This window comes from Colletes latitarsis, chromosome 9 (genome assembly GCF_051014445.1).
Source record: "Colletes latitarsis isolate SP2378_abdomen chromosome 9, iyColLati1, whole genome shotgun sequence".
NCBI classification, from domain to species: Eukaryota; Metazoa; Arthropoda; class Insecta; order Hymenoptera; family Colletidae; genus Colletes; species Colletes latitarsis.
The window spans coordinates 28,692,038-28,712,870 of record NC_135142.1 but is presented as its reverse complement, the minus strand read 5'-3'; the positions used below and the strand labels follow the sequence as shown (position 1 = coordinate 28,712,870).

The 20,833-nt window shown below is 38.5% G+C and overlaps 4 protein-coding genes across 7 annotated transcripts; 2 read left to right on the top strand and 2 right to left on the bottom strand.

Moving 5' to 3' along the window:
* Positions 1–166: 166 nt before the first annotated feature.
* Atms (RNA polymerase II-associated factor 1-like protein antimeros) lies at positions 167–2,812 on the bottom strand. Its single transcript, XM_076772659.1, has 8 exons — positions 2,614–2,812; positions 2,396–2,488; positions 2,006–2,330; positions 1,600–1,743; positions 1,416–1,519; positions 1,123–1,339; positions 810–1,053; positions 167–737 (listed from the first exon to the last, which is right to left on the bottom strand). Exons 1-8 carry the CDS (start codon positions 2,685–2,687, stop codon positions 319–321), a joined length of 1,620 nt encoding a protein of 539 aa, XP_076628774.1. The 5' UTR covers positions 2,688–2,812; the 3' UTR covers positions 167–318.
* Positions 2,813–2,879: 67 nt separating this feature from the next.
* Positions 2,880–7,535, top strand: LOC143345494 (uncharacterized). 4 transcript variants are annotated; one of them, XM_076772666.1, is made up of 6 exons: positions 2,880–3,089; positions 3,231–3,311; positions 3,412–3,519; positions 3,592–3,878; positions 4,528–4,729; positions 6,166–6,354. In XM_076772666.1, the coding sequence occupies exons 1-6, from the start codon at positions 3,029–3,031 to the stop codon at positions 6,207–6,209; spliced, it is 783 nt and encodes a 260-aa protein (XP_076628781.1). In that variant the 5' UTR covers positions 2,880–3,028; the 3' UTR covers positions 6,210–6,354. The 4 variants fall into 4 exon arrangements, with proteins under 4 accessions (XP_076628781.1, XP_076628780.1, XP_076628779.1 ...); XM_076772665.1 differs by lacking the exon at positions 6,166–6,354 and adding an exon at positions 4,795–5,074; XM_076772664.1 differs by lacking the exons at positions 2,880–3,089; positions 3,592–3,878; positions 4,528–4,729 and adding exons at positions 4,982–5,704; positions 6,508–6,563; positions 7,088–7,535 and having other exon boundaries at positions 3,233–3,311; positions 3,412–3,471; positions 6,166–6,420.
* On the bottom strand, positions 6,797–8,850 carry Rtc1 (RNA terminal phosphate cyclase 1). The gene is made up of 7 exons (XM_076772669.1): positions 8,467–8,850; positions 8,028–8,267; positions 7,777–7,943; positions 7,529–7,703; positions 7,291–7,441; positions 7,112–7,216; positions 6,797–7,035 (listed from the first exon to the last, which is right to left on the bottom strand). Exons 1-7 carry the CDS (start codon positions 8,606–8,608, stop codon positions 6,891–6,893), a joined length of 1,125 nt encoding a protein of 374 aa, XP_076628784.1. The 5' UTR covers positions 8,609–8,850; the 3' UTR covers positions 6,797–6,890.
* A 2,162-nt stretch (positions 8,851–11,012) lies between these two features.
* Positions 11,013–20,427, top strand: LOC143345500 (coiled-coil domain-containing protein 170). The gene is made up of 15 exons (XM_076772679.1): positions 11,013–11,220; positions 15,533–15,628; positions 15,690–15,821; positions 15,923–16,111; positions 16,266–16,535; positions 16,626–16,770; positions 16,962–17,134; positions 17,222–17,422; positions 17,491–17,634; positions 17,742–17,819; positions 17,990–18,153; positions 18,427–18,539; positions 18,623–18,855; positions 19,505–19,674; positions 19,745–20,427. Exons 1-15 carry the CDS (start codon positions 11,119–11,121, stop codon positions 19,884–19,886), a joined length of 2,352 nt encoding a protein of 783 aa, XP_076628794.1. The 5' UTR covers positions 11,013–11,118; the 3' UTR covers positions 19,887–20,427.
* Positions 20,428–20,833: the final 406 nt, after the last annotated feature.

Sequence of the window (20,833 nt, the reverse complement as noted above, 5' to 3'; positions counted from 1 at the left end):
ACTTATTTCATTGTTTTGACATATCAAATTAACCCTGAAAAAATGTTTCATATTTTTGTTAACACCACGTATAATAATAATTTATAACGATCTTTATAAATCGTAATTTTTTTTATTAATGTCAACTGTTTAATTGTATCGTAATATGCCATACATTTATGACGATCATTATATACATATAATGAAGAAACGCTTTCAAAATAACAGTCCATTAGTGGCTTTAAGAAATGTCTAATTGTTTCAGTTTACCCGCAAATACTACTAAAATTTTTTTTTTCAGTAGCATTAATTACTTTTTAACGAAAAGTTCTTAATTATTTATTCACTTTCGGAACCACTCTCACCACTGCCACTACCGGAACCACTGCCACTGCCGCTGCCTGATCTTGACCTCGATCGAGATCTCGACTTTGATCTAGATTTTGAACTCGATGGAGATCCAGATCGAGATTTAGTTGGCGAACCAGAACGAGATCTTGAAGCTGATTTCGACCGGGACCTTGATTTAGAAGAGTTTTTCGATTGTGGAGTACCGGATCTTGATCTAGATTTGCTGTGTGATCTAGAAGGGGACCGTGATTCAGATCGCGAATGGGAACCAGATCTGGATTTTGACGGAGATCGAGATCGAGATTTTGATCTGGAACCAGACTTCGAACGAGATCTAGATTTTCTACTGGATGCCCTAGAAGATGCTCTAGATGATGCTTTGGATCCGGCTTCGTTTTCGGATTTTTCTAAAATAGATACACGTTGTAAGTAATATATTTCATATAAGAAATAAAAATATTAGCACTCTGTAACATTACCTCTTTCATCAGCTTTCTCAGTTTCTTGTTGAGGCTCTTCTTCCTCTTCCTCCTCCTCCTCTTCTTCGTCTTCATCTTCTTCTCCAGGTGGTTCCAATTGCTTTTCCCTGTATCTTTGCATCTTAAACTCATTAGCATTGAGTGGTCTATGCCTTACAATCAATCTTGTATTATTTGGTTGCTGTCCAACTTTTTGACGACGTTTACTAAGACGTACGCGAGTCTCTAATTCGTTATAATATACCTGCAACATAAATGATAAAATATTATTTATGATTACATTTTACGATTAGATTTAATTAATTCTGCATACCCCATCTTGTCTTATAACAAGGAAATAATTTTCTTCGTATCCTTTTGAAGCTTTACTTTTAACATTCCAATTATATTCTCTAGCCATTTTATATTCATATTCCTCATCATCTGCATAATCAATTTCTGCTGTAAAGTCTCGCCTGCGTTTCTCTAATGTTTCTTCCAAAGGTAAAAAGTAAGCAACAAATTGTTCGCCACTTTCATCCATTACACCTCTAAAACAACATTTCCGTTAGAATATTTGTGTCCTACTAACAGAAAAACAGATAAATATGCATTATGTTATTTTACCGAATCATGGCTTGTGACATTTCCTCAATTTGAGCAGGCACAGAACGTCCTGTTGGAGCTGGATCTGAATCAAATATAACTTGGGCACAAGGATACTTCCACAGCTAAAATTAAATAATAAAAATGCTATAAAAAATTGAAATATTTCAATTATTAAATATTTTATAAATAATTATTAAAATACCTTGAAATCTGGAAATACTGGTAAAATTTCTACAGGTACCACATTTGGTTTACTGTAATGTCTTTCAATTGATACTTTGTTATCTTCAAATGTCTTTTCTATAGCTTTTATTTGACTTTCACGATCCATATATAATGTTTCTTCCTGAAAATATAAATATACAAATGCAAATCTGTTTCTGATACAGTAACATTAGTGCCCACTTAATTGTTCGCGCTCGGGACCGGCCGCGGTCGTTTAAGTGGGCATGGTTACTTCTCCGAATTCAACGGAGATAAGGGAAGAGGATAAGTGCGAGTGAGATACAATAGCTGGCGCTTCGCTTCCAAGAAGTGGGGATAACCGCGGACACTTAAGTGGGCACCATTGTACAAAGATACATTAAACTACAAAAGTATGAACATACTTTGAAGTTCTTCTTGATGCTATAACCGACTTTAGCTTCAACTTTATCAACAGTTTGTGGTTGAAATCTAGTTTGCTCTGTAGAAATATATTCTGTACGTCTAAGCCAAGACACACTTCTGGCATGATGTCTTGATCTTTTAGAATCTTGTGGAGTAAGAACATCTTCTTCTAGGAGTTTTTCATCTGCAGGGTCTAATTGAGCATTAACATCACCAGCATATGTATCTTTGTTTATAAGATCAATCTCCACACCTAAATCATGTTCTGTCAATACTTCGTATTTATAATTGCGTTCCAATGATGTTGGATTATATTGAATGAATCTAAAAGTATCATTTGATCATAAATTATTCAGAAAATTATTTAAATTTAAACATATAAGTCTTACCTAGTGGATTCAAAGGGATATGTGATAAATTTGGGATCGAATGGAATATCTGGCAATGTATTACAATATTTAACTCTACATATTAACTCGGATCTGCAATAAAAATAATTACAAAGTATTACAATTTGATGTACATATACAATACTAATAGATGTTTACAGACACCAAGTGTGCATAGTATGTTAATTTATGGTTATACTCTATGATAACTTGTTTACCTTTTTTCTGCTGGCCTAGCTGTACGTTTATCTCTTTCAGTTGTGCTACCATTAGTTTGAATTGTAGGAGCCATATCACATCGGTGAGTAAAATCTAATAATATTTTTCATATCACAACAAAATTTCGTTTAATAACGTGAATAACTCCATGAGTGTAAAATGTTATACACCTACATACACATAAACCATACTAGTCCACGGGTGGGGTGAACACTAGATGGCAGTGCAATGCAGTTCAAAAGGCAGATCAGTGCCCAGAGGAACTTGTCCCTCCACTCATGCACACTAGTGCACAGCCACGTGTACGTACAGTGAAGGAGTAGTTTCCTTTGAGCACCGATCTGTCATTTGTGTTCTGTACAAAGTTTGTGTATGTTAAGAATGTGATATATTTTATAAATTAAATGTTATATTATGAGTGGTGCAATGCAAAATGTTCTTCTCTCAAGTGGTTATCTTATGCCTCTCATTGGATGTAAGATTATTAACATTACATAAGATAGAATATTAGTTTCAATCTTAGATTTCAGAATGAATTTTATCAAGTTATAACTTATGACTATAACAAACTGCCGTTTATTATAAAGTATTAAATATAAAATCATTTTGTTTTCAGTTGGCACATATAAGATCCAGGGAGCAGATATAATATATCAAGTTGTTGATGAAAGTTTAAAAGTAGGTTATAGGTCTATTGGTATGTATACACATGTTAAAAAATTAATAACACTGATTGCTTATTCAATTGTAAATGTATTCCAAAGAATTCTACCATTTTGTTATTTTATTATATGTAGACACAGCTACAGTGTATAGTAATGAAAAAGATATTGGTTATGCTTTAAAAAAATTATTACCCAAATATAATCTTCAAAGAGATGATATTTTCATTACAACCAAACTTTGTATGTATCATTAAAGAATTAAACCTAGATAGTGTTAATATAAATTATGTTAAAGCTACATGTTTATGATAGCACCAAGTGAAAATGGAAACCCAAAAGGAATAGAACATTCTGTTCAAAGATCTCTTAAAGCACTTGATACTAAATACATTGATTTGTATTTAATTCATTGGCCGGGTGCTAGTGGTATACCAGAGAATTCTACAAATAATTCAATTTTAAGATCAAAAACCTGGCAGAAATTAGTAGATTTAAAAAGACAAGGGTTAATTAGATCTATAGGTGTATCTAACTATACTGTGAATCATCTAAAGCAATTATTACAAGACTGTAAAGGTGTACCACCAGCTGTTAATCAAGTATGATAACTCTGCCTGTGTTTGATCACAGATGAAGTAACGAGTAAACCTTATAATTTATGAACCTTTGTGGCCAATCTAACTGCCACAGTTACCTGAAAATTTGGAAGTAATTAGCACCCCACCTCCCCCATCATGGATGACATCATTCTCATTAAAACGTTTCAAATCGTTCTGAAAAAAATATTGTTAGCTGCGGGGGTCAATAACAATCATTTTTGGTGAACACACATAACCTCGAAATCCTACGCATTTTCGAGAAAAAAATTCGAGGTGTGAAATTTTTCGGCGAAAAAAAAATTTTTCAAATCGTTCTAAAAAAATTATTTTCGGTTGCGGGGGTCAATTACAATCATTTTTTGTCATTACACATAACCTCGAAATTCTACGTACTTTCGAGAAAAAAAATTCTTTATCGAAAATATAATGCGTGACCAGAAATATTTCCCCTCACATCCAATTGTGTTTATTTCTGTAAATTGTTAGTGATGTTGCAAGTGACACGAGAATGGTAATGAGGTTCTATAGCCCCAGAAAAATGGATCGAAAGATACATTGGATGCAAGGTCAACTCGTATACTTCGTCAATGGTTGATTTATGTTTTAATTCACATTGATTACAAAAGTAATATATACTTTTCTATTACAGGTTGAATGTCATCCGCATTACCAGCAAAAAGAATTAATTAAATATTGTAATGAGAATGGAATACATGTACAAGCATATTCTTCTTTAGGAACTAGTAGCAATACTGATCTTTTAAGAGACTCATGTGTAACACTTATAGCTTCTCAATTGAATGTATCACCAGCTCAGTTACTATTAAAGTGGGCCTTACAACAAGGAATTAGTGAGTAATATACTCTTCCAATTTATACATATATTATGTAGTGTCATCTGATAATGGTATTGTAGGTGTCATTCCCAAAGCAGTAAAGAAAGAACATATAAGAGATAATATACAGTTAGATTTTATTATTGATGAAGCTAATATGAAAGTTTTATCTTCTCTGCCTCAACATAAATATGCTTGGGATCCTTCTAATGTATGTTAAACAATTTCGAAAATAAATGTATAAACAAATTCATAAATACAGTTTGCTTAATGATATCAGTTTGATGTCACTTATAATAGTATGGAAGATTTTGCAGACCAAATTGCAAAGCTTTGTATAGAAAAATATACAAAACTTAGTAAAACTGGTAAACCTTCAGAGACAGAATGGACTGTATTGTCGGGTATAGTATTAAAAAAACCTGATGGTTTATTGTCTTTAGTAGCTTTGGCTACAGGGACAAAGTGTTTAGGGGAGATCGATTTAATAAATACGAAATTATACGAGGAAGGTTGTAGATTAAGCGATTCTCATGCTGAAGTTTTATCCAGACGTGCTTTTTTAAGATATTTGTATGAACAAATCAATTTACTGCTTGATGGCATTAGCAGCGATATTTTTACAATGGACAGTATGAATAAAATTAAATTAAAAGACGGAATATCATTCCATTTTTTCACAAGTCAAACACCTTGTGGAGATTGCTCTATATTTTTGAAAGATGAATTTTATGAAAATAATACGCCACCAATGAAAATCGGAAAATACGATTGTAATGACGAAGGAGATTTGATTACGAAATCATGTAATAATAAAAAGGAACAGATACTTAGGGATATATATAGAACTGGTGCAAAATGTGTTAAAACTGAACAATATCAAGACCCTCATCTTACTGGAGTAAATTATCATGTAATTGGGCCATTGCGCACTAAACCAGGGAGGGGTAATCCTACTCTTAGTTTGTCTTGTTCAGATAAAATGGCAAAGTAAATAAAGTTAGACAAAACTATACCATAAGCCTGCGTTTTTTGACGAAAAATTGGAACCAAAAAAATCACAGATAACAGATACTTAAGTGTCCGCGGTTATCCCCATCAATTCTTAGAAGCTAAGCGGCTTCGAACATCGAGCGTGTCGAGCGTAACTTGACACCGGTCGTTATCTATACATTGTATATGTGGTTTCGGGTGCCAACTATTGTATCTCACTCGTACTTACCCTCTTTCCTTATCTCCGTTGAATTCTGAGAAGTAACCATGCCCACATAAGTGACCGCGACCGATCCCGAGCGTGGTCATTTAAGTGGGCACTACTATAATACATAGAGATGAAGATGATTTCGCGTCTAAATAATGGGGAAAAAATTCAGTCATCAGACGCGGGCTTATTGTACTTCCTTCTAAATATGTACAGAACTTACGACAATGACGTTTTATACCTTTTTTAGATGGAATATTCTTGGATTACAAGGTTCACTTTTATCAATACTAATACCTACAATAAAAGTGGAAAGTATCACGGTTGGAGGAAAATGTCCCTTTTCTTTAGAAGCAATGGAACGTGGATTGTATAAACGATTTAATAAGGAGGAGATACACAGGCTAAAAATCATGCAAGCGAAATTTTCTTTCCAACAGCAGAAAAATTCTCAAAGAAAGAATCCATGTCCATCAAGTATCATATGGTGTGCTGTAAGACATCGGTAAATTTTTGTATTAAAATATTTATAATCTTTTTAGTGTTATATTTATGCTGGAGATGAACAATTGTAGTATTGGTTCATTTACAGTGATACAGAAATAGCAGTCGAGGGTAGAAAGCAAGGAGCTACTAGAAGAAAGAAAGGTAGTAATTTATTTATAACAAGACGTGCTCTTTTTGAAACATTTTTACGGACTTGTGATAGGTATTATAATCTTCATTGTAATATAAGACATCCAAAAAAAATAACATATTTGGACTGCAAAAAATGGTCTAAGAATTATCAAAGTTTATGGAACACATTGAAAATGGAGTCTTTCCGCGCTTGGCCTTCCAAACCAAGTCGCACACAAACGTTTGTGCTGTAAAAGCTTAAATGCATTTTCTGAAAGCAATTTATTAAAGTACAAAGATACATTCTTTATTAATTTAAATTACAAAAGTAATCATATCACAAAAATATAATATATTTTACAATGTTCGTTTACTTATATTAGTATATCCTACACCCACACAAGTTAAAACAACTTGATCCGTTATTTCATCCTCTTCTCTAAGTGGTTCAATTTTAAATACAGTTCCAAAAAAATCTCGTAAATCGCGTAAAAACTGTATCCTGTAATAACAATATTGTTTTTTATTCGCGTCAAAAATTTTAATACTTGTAGGAATTGAAATATATAATTGTTTACATTGCTGGTGTTAAAGGTCCTGTTACAACTTTTGAAACATCGTTTTTACTCAGTGCCATGAACATTGCAGTCATACTTTGAAAAGGTGAATCTACACATCCATTTCTAAATTTGCATAAATTTATATTATAATTTGATTACTCAGTGTTTTCTATCAATTAAAATTACACATGCCATACCGGTAAATTTCATCAATTAGTTTCATAGCTGCTTCTTTACCAAGGTCTTCTGGCACACAAGGTAAAGAACCTGTTGCCATTAGAGGTGAAAATGCTTCTCCACCAAAAACAATTTCTGTTGTGGTTTCAGCTAATAAACTTAGTCCAAAACCTGATGTGTTTATAAATATTAGAGGTATTCACAACATATAGAAGTGAATAATATAAATTTAATGTTGGTAATGCACCATGTATATACCTGGTGATTTTCCACTGGATGCACCTTTACAATGATCTGTATGAATATAGACATCTGGCAAAAATTTTAATAGAACACCTTTAGCAGACTCTACAATTCTGTTAGCAATGGCAGGAGATACCCGTATACTACATGCAATACCTCTTATTCTTTTTACCATGCCACTATTTTGAAGCTGTAAATACACTTTTTTTTAAGTATAACTATTAGTTGTGGATATTATATTTTAAATAAAGAATGAGACTAACTTGAATAGTTCTGACATTACGGCTAGCAGGGCATTTGAAATGTATTTCCCCACCACCCAAAGGTGCTGCCCCTCTTTTCTTAATATTAAATACAACCTCGTTATCACCCATTAAGAACCTTTTTAATATAGGTACAGCAGTTGCTTTAATTCTGTCTACACATGGATCTTAAACATTGAACCATTCAATTTTAATAGATTATTTTTATGTTCCTAATCATAATAATTTCCAATGACAAACTATTTACCCACCTATTGTATTATTAGTAATTCCTCTAAGTTTTATATCAACTGGGCTTTTACAGAATGGAGCTAATATCATAATTCCTTCTAAATAATAGCCAATACCTCTTTGCAAGCTACAATCATGCTCTAATTCACCACCATGTAATAAACCAGGATTATAATATAGATTGGTTCCAGTTTCATTTAATTCTATTCTCGATCCGTTTGTAATTTTATCCAATAAACGTATAAAACTCACTTCGTATTCTAATATACATGATATATTAAGTTATTACAATGAAAATTCCGGGTGCCTTAATAGTATACCGTAATTTTGAAATAATTAAGTTTTGCGCGTTATAATATAGAATACAATGTATCATATATGTTTCTTCATTGTTTAAATTTCGTGTCGTGATATAATATTTAAAAAAATATTTTTTAAGTACCATAGATTCAAACTAACCTTTAAGCCCGGGATCATCATCTTTGATTCTAATATCAGTTATTCGCAACGGTTTGCCTGAAAGCGTAGATAGCAGCAAACGATATCGTAAATAATTGCAACCTTCGTACGTTAAAACTTTATTTTTTACTTTAGCCGGCATATTTATTAAAATTCGCGGTAACGAAACAGCATGAGGTTCGACGGTGTAAACGCTTATGAAAACAATAATGACGTCACTGCAACGTCATAATTAGTGATGGAATTTCATGATTCGAAGCCTAAGACTTTTAATAGTGTTGAGGATCTTGCAATCGTCGCAATATAATCTCAAGTCATAAGAAAGCACCTTCAAAGAATACCATGATGGGCGGTCATTTTACGGTTAGTGTAAATTCAACGGTATAAATCTTTTCTCACTCCGTCGGTGATACTAAGATGGTTTAGACCACAGACGAAGTATACGAGTAGACCTTTCACTCAATGTATTTTTTCGGCCCATTTTTCTGGGGGCTCTAGAGTCCCATTACCATTTTCGTGTCATTCGCAACATTACCAACAGATTTAGAAATGAATTTCAATCCCTTCCATAGTCAATTCACATGCATTTACGTACACACTACAGCTGCCTGACCATCAATACTAATTCAGTGAATAGTTTCTCAACTGACCGCCGTCCATGGGAAGAGGACGCTAAAAATCACCTCCGAATTGTCAGGTCGGTATGGCAGTCAGATTGGGCTACGAAAGTCCATAAGGTGTAAAGATCTACTCGTATACCTCGTCTGTTGTTTAGACAGTCCTGTCAGATTATTTTATACTTTACTTTTTTATATTTAAAAAACTTGGTGAGTAAAATATTAAAGTAATGTGGCGTCTCGGAAATAAAATCCCGAATTACATAATCTAATCGATGTCATAAAAATAATTTAATCACTAAAAACTAATCACAGACGTGGTATTATTAATCAGTTATCGCTGTGGTTTTTATTACGAGCCATTCCATACCATATCGATCACTCTTGGATTTAGATGATAGTGAAATATGTTGTAAGTCATACGAAATTAAGGGCACTTTAAATCATTGTTTTTTAAATTTTATACTTTTTTAAAGAATGTAAGCCCCCAAAATTTGTAGGTTTTTTATTAATCTTTAATTATTTGATTTTACTGGCACATTCTGGTACTTGATACAACCCCATAGGGTTAGATGGCGCGTACGTTCTGAACACATACATAGTTTACATTAAGTTATATGGTCGAAAACGGTTAGGTATCTATTGTGAATATTATTGATTTATTCCGTACATTTCATGATGTAATTCGATGCACGAACAACGCAATAAAACGAACGTGTGCATTAAAAATATCAGGTAAATTGTGTTCCAATTATACACAATTTCAAGGTTGCAATCGAATAGATATACAAGTGAATACAGTACTGGTCTCTCTTCTTGAATCCGAATCGGTATCTCCAGATTTCACGAAGAAATATAGATATTAATTATGCAGCTGCCGGCTACCAGAGTTGGGCAAAATTTAATCTGATTACTTGTTTATGCTCATGCTTTCACCGTAATTACCGAGTAGTTATTGTAGTTACCGTGCAATCATAGTCGTATATCATTGAACCGTGCAATTACCGTGTAATAACGTTGAAATTATAATCGTAAATAAGTAAATAGATTACATTTTTGCCTAATTCGTTGGTGATGATGGTCTCTCACCGCGAACGAAAATAAATCGTGGCGGTGGTAATTCCGTTGCAAGTATCCCTAACGCAGATCGTCGCAACAAGCGGGGTACTATTGCACGTATACAGGGTGTTCGGCCATCCCTGTGAAAAATTTTAATGGGAGATTCCATAGGTCAAAATAAGACGAAAATCAAGAATACCAATTTGTTGATGGAGGCTTCGTTAACTAGTTATTAACAATTAAATTCAAAAATGTCAAATCGTGCTGGAAAAATTATTTTCGGTTGTGGGGGTCAATTACAATCATTTTTGGTGAATAGACATACCTCCGAAATCCTATCCACTTTCTAGAAAAAAATTCGAGGTGTGAAATTTTTCGACGAAATTAAAATATTTCCAATCGTTCTGAAAAAAATATTTTTAATTGTGGGGGTCAATTACAATCATTTTTGGTGAATAGACATACCCCCGAAATCCTGCACATTTTCGAGAAAAAAATTCAGTTCGGTCGGAACTTTAAGCGTTAATAACTTTTTAACGAAGCCTCCATCAACAAATTGGTATTCTTGATTTTCGTCTTATTTTGGCCTCTAGAATCCCCCATTAAAATTTTTCCTTGGGGTGGCCGAACATTCTGTATAAATTCGAGTCGCGTCACTTTTCTTGCGGCGCAAACGATATTATCGAGTCGTCTCTGGAGGCAAAGAAGCTCGGGGTTTCGGATCGATGAATTTCGATTATCTTGAGGGTCGTGCGCGTGGGGTGTTGGTAGGCCGACGGGTCCGTCTCGCGTCGACTCTCCGTCTTCGTTGGAAACGTTTTTCCACCCTCGAGCGTCGCGTCCGTGGGGGTGCCGCAGTCGTGCTACCAAAAGATGTCGATAAAGGAAGTAACTCGTTGACTCGTCCAGCGCGGCAAGAGAAATCCCTAGGATCAGAGTGGTCAACGTGGAGCCTCGTCGGTGCGTTCGAGTCAAGATGTCGAGCGAGGAAGAGCCAAGGGCGACCAGAGAACCGAGAGAAACCACCGAGGAGGATCTGCAAATCTTTGAAACTCTGTCTATATCGTCGCCTCGAAAGGTCTCTTCCGTCCGCGACAGGCGAGATTTATCACAGGGATTGAATGCACCGCTTATCACTCAGCCTTTTCACTGCTCACCGTACACGTATACTAACGCGTGTGCGCATTAGCGAAACCTACGGCGTTGAATCGGTCACGTGCACTTCTTTTTCCCATCACAGAGCTTTCCGGTGCACACGTACAACTCGTCGGAACAGAAGCGTTAACTTCTTATTCCGTCGCCATTTTTCATTCGTTCGGAAATTCCGTTTGTTTTTATTTTACAATTTTCTGGCGTAGAAAACCTGTAAAAATCCCGAGAAATCATGCCTCTTGTTTATTCCGACAATATTGTATTTCATGTACAATGTCGCCATCATCAGATTATCTTTCGTAGTTCTCGTTTGGTTTCCGGTAGAAAATTGGGTTTGCAGTTTACGGGCGAATGATAAGAGAGAAAGTGGGAAAACCTTCGGGGTCGTTATCGTTTCGGTGCTTTCAATATTATGCGCGTTACGCAAGTACCAGCCAATTATTCGCGACGGATCGTCGCGTCGTTATTGTCTGTGTACCTTTGCGTACCGTTGCACGTGCTTACTATACGTCGTTTTCGCGTGAATGGTAAATGTATTGACTCGCGCGCGAGGCAAGGGCTCGGTTGCCATAGCGTTGCACAGAATCGATTTCACCTGTCGCCGCGCACCTTTATCGGCGGCTCCCTCGAGCATCCTCCGCCATTCGCAATTTTCGCATCCTCGGAATGCAGAATTAATTATTTTTATTTGATCGTTGGTTCCGTGGAGACGACGCGCTTCGTCGATCTTCGGAGACCTTCGACGGAAACACGTTCTCCGTCCCTAAAGCGACGAATATGACTTTTATTTGATTCTTGCGTGGAACCAAAGAGGCATGTCTAACATGGAGAATAAAACATTTGATATTCCTCCTTTTACATTTTTCTTTACCCTTTCACGAGCTGCGTTTGCTACTGTTCACAAGTTTTTATTACGTATTCGTGTTCGATTGCATGTTCTCATATCAGGGGATAGTACTACACAGGGTGTTCGGCCAACCCTGGGAAAAATTTTATTAGGAGATTCTGGAGGCCAAAATAAAACGATAATGAAGAATACCAATTTATTGCTCAAGGCTTCGTTAAAATGTTATTAACAATTAAATTCAAAAATTTCAAATCGTTCTGGAAAAATTATTTTCGGTTGTGGGGGTCAATTACAATCATTTTTGGTGAATAGACATACCCCCGAAATCCTACCCACTTTCTAGAAAAAAATTCAAGAAGGTGAGAAATTTTTCGATGAAATTAAAATATTTCAAATCGTTCTGAAAAAAATATTGTTAGCTGTGGGGGTCAATTACAATCATTTTTGGTGAATAGACATACCCCCGAAATCCTACCCACTTTCTAGAAAAAAATTCAAGAAGGTGGGAAATTTTTCGATGAAATTAAAATATTTCAAATCGTTCTGAAAAAAATATTGTTAGCTGTGGGGGTCAATTACAATCATTTTTGGTGAATAGACATACCCCCGAAATCCTACCCACTTTCTAGAAAAAAATTCAAGAAGGTGTGAAATTTTTCGATGAAATTAAAATATTTCAAATCGTTCTCAAAAAAATATTGTTAGCTGTGGGGGTCAATTACAATTATTTTTAGTGAATAGACATACCCCCGAAATCCTACCCACTTTCTAGAAAAAAATTCAAGAAGGTGGGAAATTTTTCGATGAAATTAAAATATTTCAAATCGTTCTGAAAAAAATGTTGTTAGCTGTGGGGGTCAATTACAATCATTTTTGGTGAATAGACATACCCCCGAAATCCTACCCACTTTCTAGAAAAAAATTCAAGAAGGTGTGAAATTTTTCGATGAAATTAAAATATTTCAAATCGTTCTCAAAAAAATATTGTTAGCTGTGGGGGTCAATTACAATTATTTTTAGTGAATAGACATACCCCCGAAATCCTACCCACTTTCTAGAAAAAAATTCAAGAAGGTGGGAAATTTTTCGATGAAATTAAAATATTTCAAATCGTTCTGAAAAAAATGTTGTTAGCTGTGGGGGTCAATTACGATCATTTTTGGTGAATAGACATACCCCCGAAATCCTACCCACTTTCTAGAAAAAAATTCAAGAAGGTGTGAAATTTTTCGATGAAATTAAAATATTTCAAATCGTTCTCAAAAAAATATTGTTAGCTGTGGGGGTCAATTACAATTATTTTTAGTGAATAGACATACCCCCGAAATCCTGCGCATTTTCGAGAAAAAAAATTCAGTTCTGGCGGAACTTTAAGCGTTAATAACTTTTTAACGAAGCCTCCATCAACAAATTGGTATTCTTGATTTTCGTCTTATTTTTGCCTCTAGAATCCCCCATTAAAATTTTTCCCAGGTTTGGTCGAACACCCTGTACATTATTTGACGATGTAAAGAGAGACATAAAATATACTTACTGTATTAGTCTAAAACTTTGTCTAAAATAAAATTCCGGATGGTTGTGCGATACATCGATTTGTATAGATCATGTAAACTTCTACGAATGACACTTTTATATATTAATTAATATAATATGTATGGATGTTAAAATTTGTGCGGTCAGCTCTTAGAGTGTAAGTTGGACGAGGCAGGGATCGAATTATAAATTGAATTCTCGCAGCTTCCTAGAAAGACCGCGCGTAGAAAACACAATTATAGCGGTTGCTCCAGATTCGTGTGCATCGACACTTACGATAGTCGGATCGTTGGGCAGAAAATTTACAAGATAGACGCGTTTATCTCGATACGAAACCGGTGTGCGTCGCATCGCGACTCGTCGCGGTGAAAGTTATCGGTATTTGTACAAAAAGATTAATCCGTCACGTGCAGCTTTATCGAAACACCGACCCAGATGCGGGTTTATCGGAACCGTGATCTTCTATCGATGCATAGAACGTGAAACCACAATTACCGATCATGCTTACGGTGTAAACGGGCCTTGTCGTAGGTAAGTTACGATACGATCTATCTTTAATCTTATTTAACAAGCAAGCTTAAAAAAAACAATGGCGTCTCGATAATCCTGCCTCCGTGCAATATTCTATATAATTAGATACATACGAAAGAATATACTGCGTGTCCTATTTTAATTTACGGGAGCAAATGTCTCGAAAAATACGATATGAAAAAATGGTTCGGACAGAGCTTGTTTGCTTTAGAGGGGTGGCAGATAGTGCTGTCGTTTATTTGACCGCACAGTGAGCCTGGGAAAGCTTATGAAAGTCAACTTGGAATTATTTAATTAAACTTTTTATTACTCATTGTTTTATACCAATGGAAATTCGGTTCCATCTTTTATCGTCTCGACGCTGCCGACCTAGTTTCGCGGGACCATCGCGTATAAGAATCTTGCCTATGTGCAGGTTGCTGCTCTGAATTTCAATGGCGCGGTTTCGTGCACGGATGTATCCGAATAAAATGATCAGAGCCAGGTCGCGAAGTCTCCGGGTTCGCGTTTACCCGGCTCGATTCCAGTCACGTAACTCGCTGTCGCGGGCAGACGAAACTAGTTGGTCTTGTACGTTTCTGTGAAACTCATCAGCGCGATTAGCCTAAAAATTATCTTGTCCTCGCGGTTAGGGCCGTCGACGACCGCGGAAAACTGAAAATCATTCGAACTGTTCCGGAGTTCGTGTCGTTTCGAAGCTTATAATTTCATTAAAAAGGTCCTGCTCGGACTCAGTTGTCGTATGTTACTTAACAAGGATCTGTAATTAAAAATGGCACCCATGGACGGGACGCTGGATCGATCGGTTTCCCCGTAATTCGATCCGTCGACGTGGAACATCCCTCGCATCGCTGCGAGACGTTCTCTCATTTTCGATTCCCCCGATACGCGCTTTAATTTTAACTTAACGATGCTTTAATTACCGAAGCTTTTCGGCACGCGGGAAGTAATTACGAGCGACACCCTTGCAGGAGTTGCAGCGCGAAACGCGTATCGATCGAGCCGGTGGGGCGTAAATAAAATCCAACCACCCGATAAAAATTGACGTCATTTTTTGTTTGCTTTAAAATCATTGTATCTAAATCGGAAAAACTCGATTCGTCGACTCTCCGCAGCCCTACGCGATGCCAAAGTCCGGGTATATCTACGTTGTCGAAGCCTGATCAAATCCTATTCCAAATACGCGCGATAACGTATCTAAAGAGAAATCTTTTCGTGTCTTTTTCTAAGTCATCGATATCTTTTATCGAGGTAGAGCAAAGCACGACCTTCGAACGGCCTCGAATATAAAATTACATGTGAAATAAAGGATAATCCGTGGCTTCAGATCTGCCAGGAAGACGCGATGACCCACGACCTGACGACCACGCTGAGGAGCGAACTGGCAGCCCTCGAGTACAAGCGCGACAGGCTTACTTCCGAGGTAAACGAACGATCGTCGTTCTCGACGAAGCGAATTAATAATCCGTGGATTCACCGTTCAGCTCCAGGAGATGAAGAGCGTGGTGAGATCGAGGGATCAACGGGTCGTGGAGCTGCAGCTGGAGGCCGAGCAGCTTCGCGAGCAAGCCGTCAGACAGAACGCCATAGTCTCGAGTCTAAAAAAACGTATACAGGTTGCTCCGATCTCCTAGTCGTTTCTTCTTCTCGTTTCACGCGGTCTGACCTTGTTTCGAGCGGGTCGGTGCGTGCGTTAAAATTTTGTCCACGGTGTCAGGAACTGGAGGAACGCGAGAGGAACCTTCACGCGAGCCAAGGCAGAAACGAGATCACGATACAGGGGTTGCAGCGGGATCTCAAGTACCACGAGGAGAAGATACGCGAGTGCGAGAAGAAAATTCGCCAGCTAGAGCAGAACGTGTCCGAGGAGATCCAGCAAAGGGAACGCGCCCGTTCGAATCTCCAGGTTAGGAGTGTGGTGCAATTACCGCGATGGGTATCGATCGTCGACAAATGAACTTTCGATCGATGATATATCTCGGAACGACGAGTTCGAGTAATAGAATTTCCCCCAACTCTTCTTGCGTTTTTGTTTCTCGATTTTCGTTGGGGGGGAAAAGGAGTGCACGCGAAAATTGGCTCACGCGTTGAACGTCGACTATTGCGAGACCGTGCATCCTGGTCCCGAGATCGTGATTCACAAGGCCGAGGAGCTGGTGCAGGAGGCGAATCGTCTACGCGCGAAGAGCTCGAACCTCGAGGCCCAACTGACCGCCGTCGAGGCGGATTTTCGAAGCTGTCGAGACGCTCTGGATCGTTCCGTCGTTGAGAAGGAACAGCTACAGCGACAAGTGTCCACGCAATCGATCGACTTGGATCGTTTGAAACAGGCACTCAATTTAGATTTTATTTTACGAACGAAACTTCCTAAATATCGTGGCTAGGCGATTTTTAAATAAGCAATCGGTTCAACCTGGCAGGACAAAGAATGCCTCGAGATGCAGTACAGAGTCGCGGAAAGGGAGACGAACGATCTGAGGGACAAGCTGCTGAATGCGAATAGGAACATAAGCAGTGCGAGCGGAAACATATCGAGCCAAGAGACGCTTATCTGCCAATTGCGAGGTGAATCGTACGACGAGTCTGCTCGTTGAATCTTCGAACGATCGTTTCTTTCAATTTGCATTGAAATTTAGTCGTACAAGCAAGCAAACTAAATATTTATGGAATTAGACAACGTTTATATTTCTTAGGACTAAATTTTAATCGCGTAAAATACGAGAATATCCATTTTGACTGTTTCGTTTTGTTCGCAGACGATCTGAAGCACCGCGAGGAAAAGATGCAGCGAATGCAGAACGAATCGCGTCACTTTCTCGAATCCTTGGCGATACTCGTCAGCGGCCCCAACAGATACGTCGAGTCACACGAAAACGCCATCAAGGATCGCATCAGAGAGATCTTGGCCGAGTCCAAGGATCAGGCTATCGTATTACTCTTTTAAATCACAGTAGAACGTCGATATCGACGCTGGTCTCGTTTTGCGTTTCTAACGTTTCGAAAATCCTTTTGTTAGAATATTCAAAATCTACGAGAGAAAGTGAGCGCAGCGACGGAATCGACGAATCGACAGAGCGAACTGATCGATACCACGGTATCGAAGATGAGAAATTTGGAAAACGAACGGTCGAACTTGGAAGGCAAAGTTCGCAAGTTGGAGTCCGAGCTCACCAGTTGCGAGCTGTCGAAGGAGTCTTTGCGCCGAGACAAGCAGACGGTAATCCGTTCAACGAGATCTAATTTAAATAAAAACACGCTTGCACCATTGACAAATTTCTTCGTCAGTTCGTCGCGTTCTTGGATCGACTTGGAAAGGTGATGCAGATGGACGAGATCTCCGAAGAGATGGGCCTGGATCTTCAAACGGAGTCGCTTCTGGTGCGAGCCGAGCAGTTGGCTCGATTGGAAACCGATAAGCTGGTGGACAAGGTGAAAGAACACGTTTCGATTGTTCGTCGTTGTTTCTCGCTGTCACGTTGCTAACGTCTCGTTTGTTCTGTGTGTTCGTTTCCCGCAAATCGCGCGCTTTCTCGCAGTATTCGTTCCACGAGTACACCACCTTGCCGAGGATTCGACGCGAGCGGTCCTTCCACGAGCTTTCTTCTATGAAAGAAGTAAGCCTTAGGCGCCAGTAGTCGATCGTAGAAGCTTTTTTTTTTATTCGTAGCCGAACGAGTTTAATAGGAATTCGATAACTTTTCGCACGGAATGCGATACGCTTTGTTCGCTGCGCTTGCGTTCGCATTTTTACACGGGCTCGAACTCCCGTCTCTCTTTTGTTCAGACCTCGGTGGTGTATCAATTGCAACGTCGCGTGAGGACGCTGCGGGAACAGTTGCAGCGCAGAGATCTTCATCTCGATCTTCTTCGTCGAAAGCTGTCGCTGCAAGAAGATAGCGTCAGAATGAAGTCGTTGCTGCAAACCGAAAGGGACGAGGCGAATCTACGGCACGTACTCTTTACTCTCGTTACGATAAATTAATTCGTACAGATTTAAGCGGATTATTGGGACCGCAAGTTTAAAATAATAATTGTTTGATATATGTAAATGTAATTACTTGAAAAGTTGATTTCCATTTACCAATTTGATAAGAACCAACGTTAAGTAAAATGATTCAGTTGAGATTGAGAGTCCACTTAAGGGTTGATACTGTAGTTGATTGTCTAGTATATCCTATGGACAATTTATACGTTATGTATGAGAATGATTTCTCTTTTAAGGGCGAAGAAGCTGTCGAAGCAGTTGGATCGGTTGCAGGGTCAGCTTTCGGAGGAGAAGTCGCGAAACCGCGAACTGAGCGCACAACTGACGGAGGCGGCTGATTACAAGGGGCGTAAAGTTTTTCGTTGGATCGACATCCGCGATCCAAGGTTCCGTTGTTCCGTTATAAAGGATTGTTTCCCCGAAAACAGATAGCCGCTTTGGAGCGCAGCCGCAAGATAGAGGAGCTACAGAAACGTCTGGTCGAGAGCGAGATGCTGAGAACGCGGTGCAACAGAAAGCTGGCCATGTTGAAAGAGCAGATGAGAAGCACCACGGAAACCGCCGAGCAAGAGAGATCCATAAACGATCATTCGTTGCAGCTTCTCAGAGGCGAGCTCGCCCAGGTCAAGCAGAACCTCTCCGAGATCACCAAAAGAGAGTCTCAAGTACGCATTTCACGCGATACCAGGCAAAATGTAATCTGATCGAGGCCAATCTGTTACTAGGCTAACTCGGGAAGCACTGAAAAGTAAGATAAATATCGTTAACGTAATCAAATTACATTCTGTCCAACTCTGGGAGTACATCGCTCGGAATTCTTCCTCTGATCTTTTCCAAAATGGAATTTTTACCGGGTAGTTTTAGAGCGTTTGATCTCTGATTAAAGATGCGCATATCTCAATTACGAGATCGCGTTCCGCGACAATACCGGTCGAGAGCCAGAGGCCAACGGGCTCGTCAATTCATTGAAACAATCCCGATGGTACTCGTTGACACCCAATCGAGTAATAGCGCTCTCGTCGTCGAGTGCCTGGCGCGCTGGTTCGCCAAACGATTTCAAGCGTTTCTTTCTTTCTTTTTCGTCGCGAATACGAGTTCGCTGCAGAGTCGCGGATGCAGCCACGAATCGTAACGAACGACCGATATTCGTTAAATCGTTCGAAAAGATCGGGCCGACTGTCGTTCGGTCGCTTCTTTTCCAGGGAAAAGAAAATAATTTTTCGCGTTGAGAAAAAGGTAACTGCAGCCGCGAGTTGTCAGCGATTGGCAGCGATACACGGTTACAACTGGCAAATCGTTAATTTCCTGTTTCAGCTGCAAAGCTTCCGTGTCTCCGTGGTGAAATTATTGTCGGAGCCAATTTGCACGCCCGATTACGAGATAATTTCGAGACTGCAGAAAATGGTGGCGGCGCATCGCGATTTCACGATGCTTTCGCGCAGATACGACGAGCCCTTGGAGGCCAGTCCCTCCAGATGCACCAGGTTCTTTAAAACGATAATTACAATTGCTATTCGACGATCGAGAACCCCGCGTGATTCGTATCCGTTCCAGCGTCCATCCGGTTCATCCTCCCAGGTCGCCAGGATCACGGTGCACCCGGTACGAGGACAGCGGTTTCGCGGATCCTCCGGATCTCCACGACATCGAAGACGAATATAACAAACGACCCATTCGGAGCAGCCTTCTCCCGTGACATCGGCCAAGGTTTAAATTCTAGACGCACAAATTCCACGGGAAAGATCCGATCAAAAATGCTGAAAAAGCCGAAGTCTTTGCACCGTCCAAGTATTGGAGAGTTTGTAAATATGTATTTGTCAGTCTGCCAGACAGCCGACGCGAAGGTATTAAAAATCCAAGAAACGGGAACTATTCAAAGGAAAGTAATACTTGAACTTTCACAGAACCTTATACATATTTATATTTAAGAACTGATCTACATTTTTCTCGGACATTTCGACCTCCATTTTTCAGATCTTTGGAAACACTTTCATACAAAGTACAATGCGAAGGAGAACGATTTGAATTAATTGCGTGTAATATGCTTTAAAAGTTCGAGTAGAAAAAAAGTTGCTTCGCTCGATAATGTTGAAAGGCTCTATCAAAGCCTGAGTATGTGATAATTATTCGGCCGATCGTGTTATAATAATTGAATTTTTATGTGTATATTGATAAAGGTGGAGATAGATACTAATCGAGCACTACTTAACACGATTGGATAATTTGTTATTCGATAATAATAATATACCATTAGAGGTATTTTAGATTTAAAGATTAATTTTTTTTTTCGACGTATTTCGTTCGGTGTTTGAAACCTCAATATAAAAGAGTTACATAAAAATCAGTTAGATTTTTTATTTAATCGTGTTTATAAGTAGAAAACCGACGACTCTTTTCCACTGCACGACGTACTGTTTCGCGATTTAGGATCGAGCCCATTCGTCCTCTAGCACGTGGTGCTCGACGCGTCTCGAAGCCCCACTTCCGGCGACACAGTTCCAATTTGCATGGCCTCTGCTCGCAAATGAGCGATCAAAAGCAGTGGCAAATGGATGACCGTAACGGTACACGTTCGTACGCCGATCGATATTCTCGATCGTTGCTGTTTCTTGATTGCTTGTCGACTGTTGAAAACACTGTATG

Excerpts from the sequence above, each read along its gene's own strand:
- Atms (XM_076772659.1), bottom strand. The coding sequence starts at position 2,687 with ATGGCTCCTACAATTCAAACTAATGGTAGCACAACTGAAAGAGATAAA. Across the intron at positions 1,744-2,005 it reads GCATCAAGAAGAACTTCAAA|GAAGAAACATTATATATGGA; the intron begins GTATGTTCATAC and ends TTATATTTTCAG. Across the intron at positions 1,054-1,122 it reads TTGTTATAAGACAAGATGGG|GTATATTATAACGAATTAGA; the intron begins GTATGCAGAATT and ends TTTATGTTGCAG.
- LOC143345494 (XM_076772663.1), top strand. The coding sequence starts at position 5,016 with ATGGAAGATTTTGCAGACCAAATTGCAAAGCTTTGTATAGAAAAATAT. Across the intron at positions 5,705-6,165 it reads TGTTCAGATAAAATGGCAAA|ATGGAATATTCTTGGATTAC; the intron begins GTAAATAAAGTT and ends TACCTTTTTTAG. Across the intron at positions 6,421-6,507 it reads TGGTGTGCTGTAAGACATCG|TGATACAGAAATAGCAGTCG; the intron begins GTAAATTTTTGT and ends GTTCATTTACAG.
- Rtc1 (XM_076772669.1), bottom strand. The coding sequence starts at position 8,608 with ATGCCGGCTAAAGTAAAAAATAAAGTTTTAACGTACGAAGGTTGCAAT. Across the intron at positions 7,944-8,027 it reads AATTACTAATAATACAATAG|ATCCATGTGTAGACAGAATT; the intron begins GTGGGTAAATAG and ends TCAATGTTTAAG. Across the intron at positions 7,442-7,528 it reads ATCCAGTGGAAAATCACCAG|GTTTTGGACTAAGTTTATTA; the intron begins GTATATACATGG and ends TAAACACATCAG.
- LOC143345500 (XM_076772679.1), top strand. The coding sequence starts at position 11,119 with ATGTCGAGCGAGGAAGAGCCAAGGGCGACCAGAGAACCGAGAGAAACC. Across the intron at positions 16,112-16,265 it reads GCGCCCGTTCGAATCTCCAG|GAGTGCACGCGAAAATTGGC; the intron begins GTTAGGAGTGTG and ends GGGGGGGAAAAG. Across the intron at positions 17,820-17,989 it reads AGCTTTCTTCTATGAAAGAA|ACCTCGGTGGTGTATCAATT; the intron begins GTAAGCCTTAGG and ends TCTTTTGTTCAG.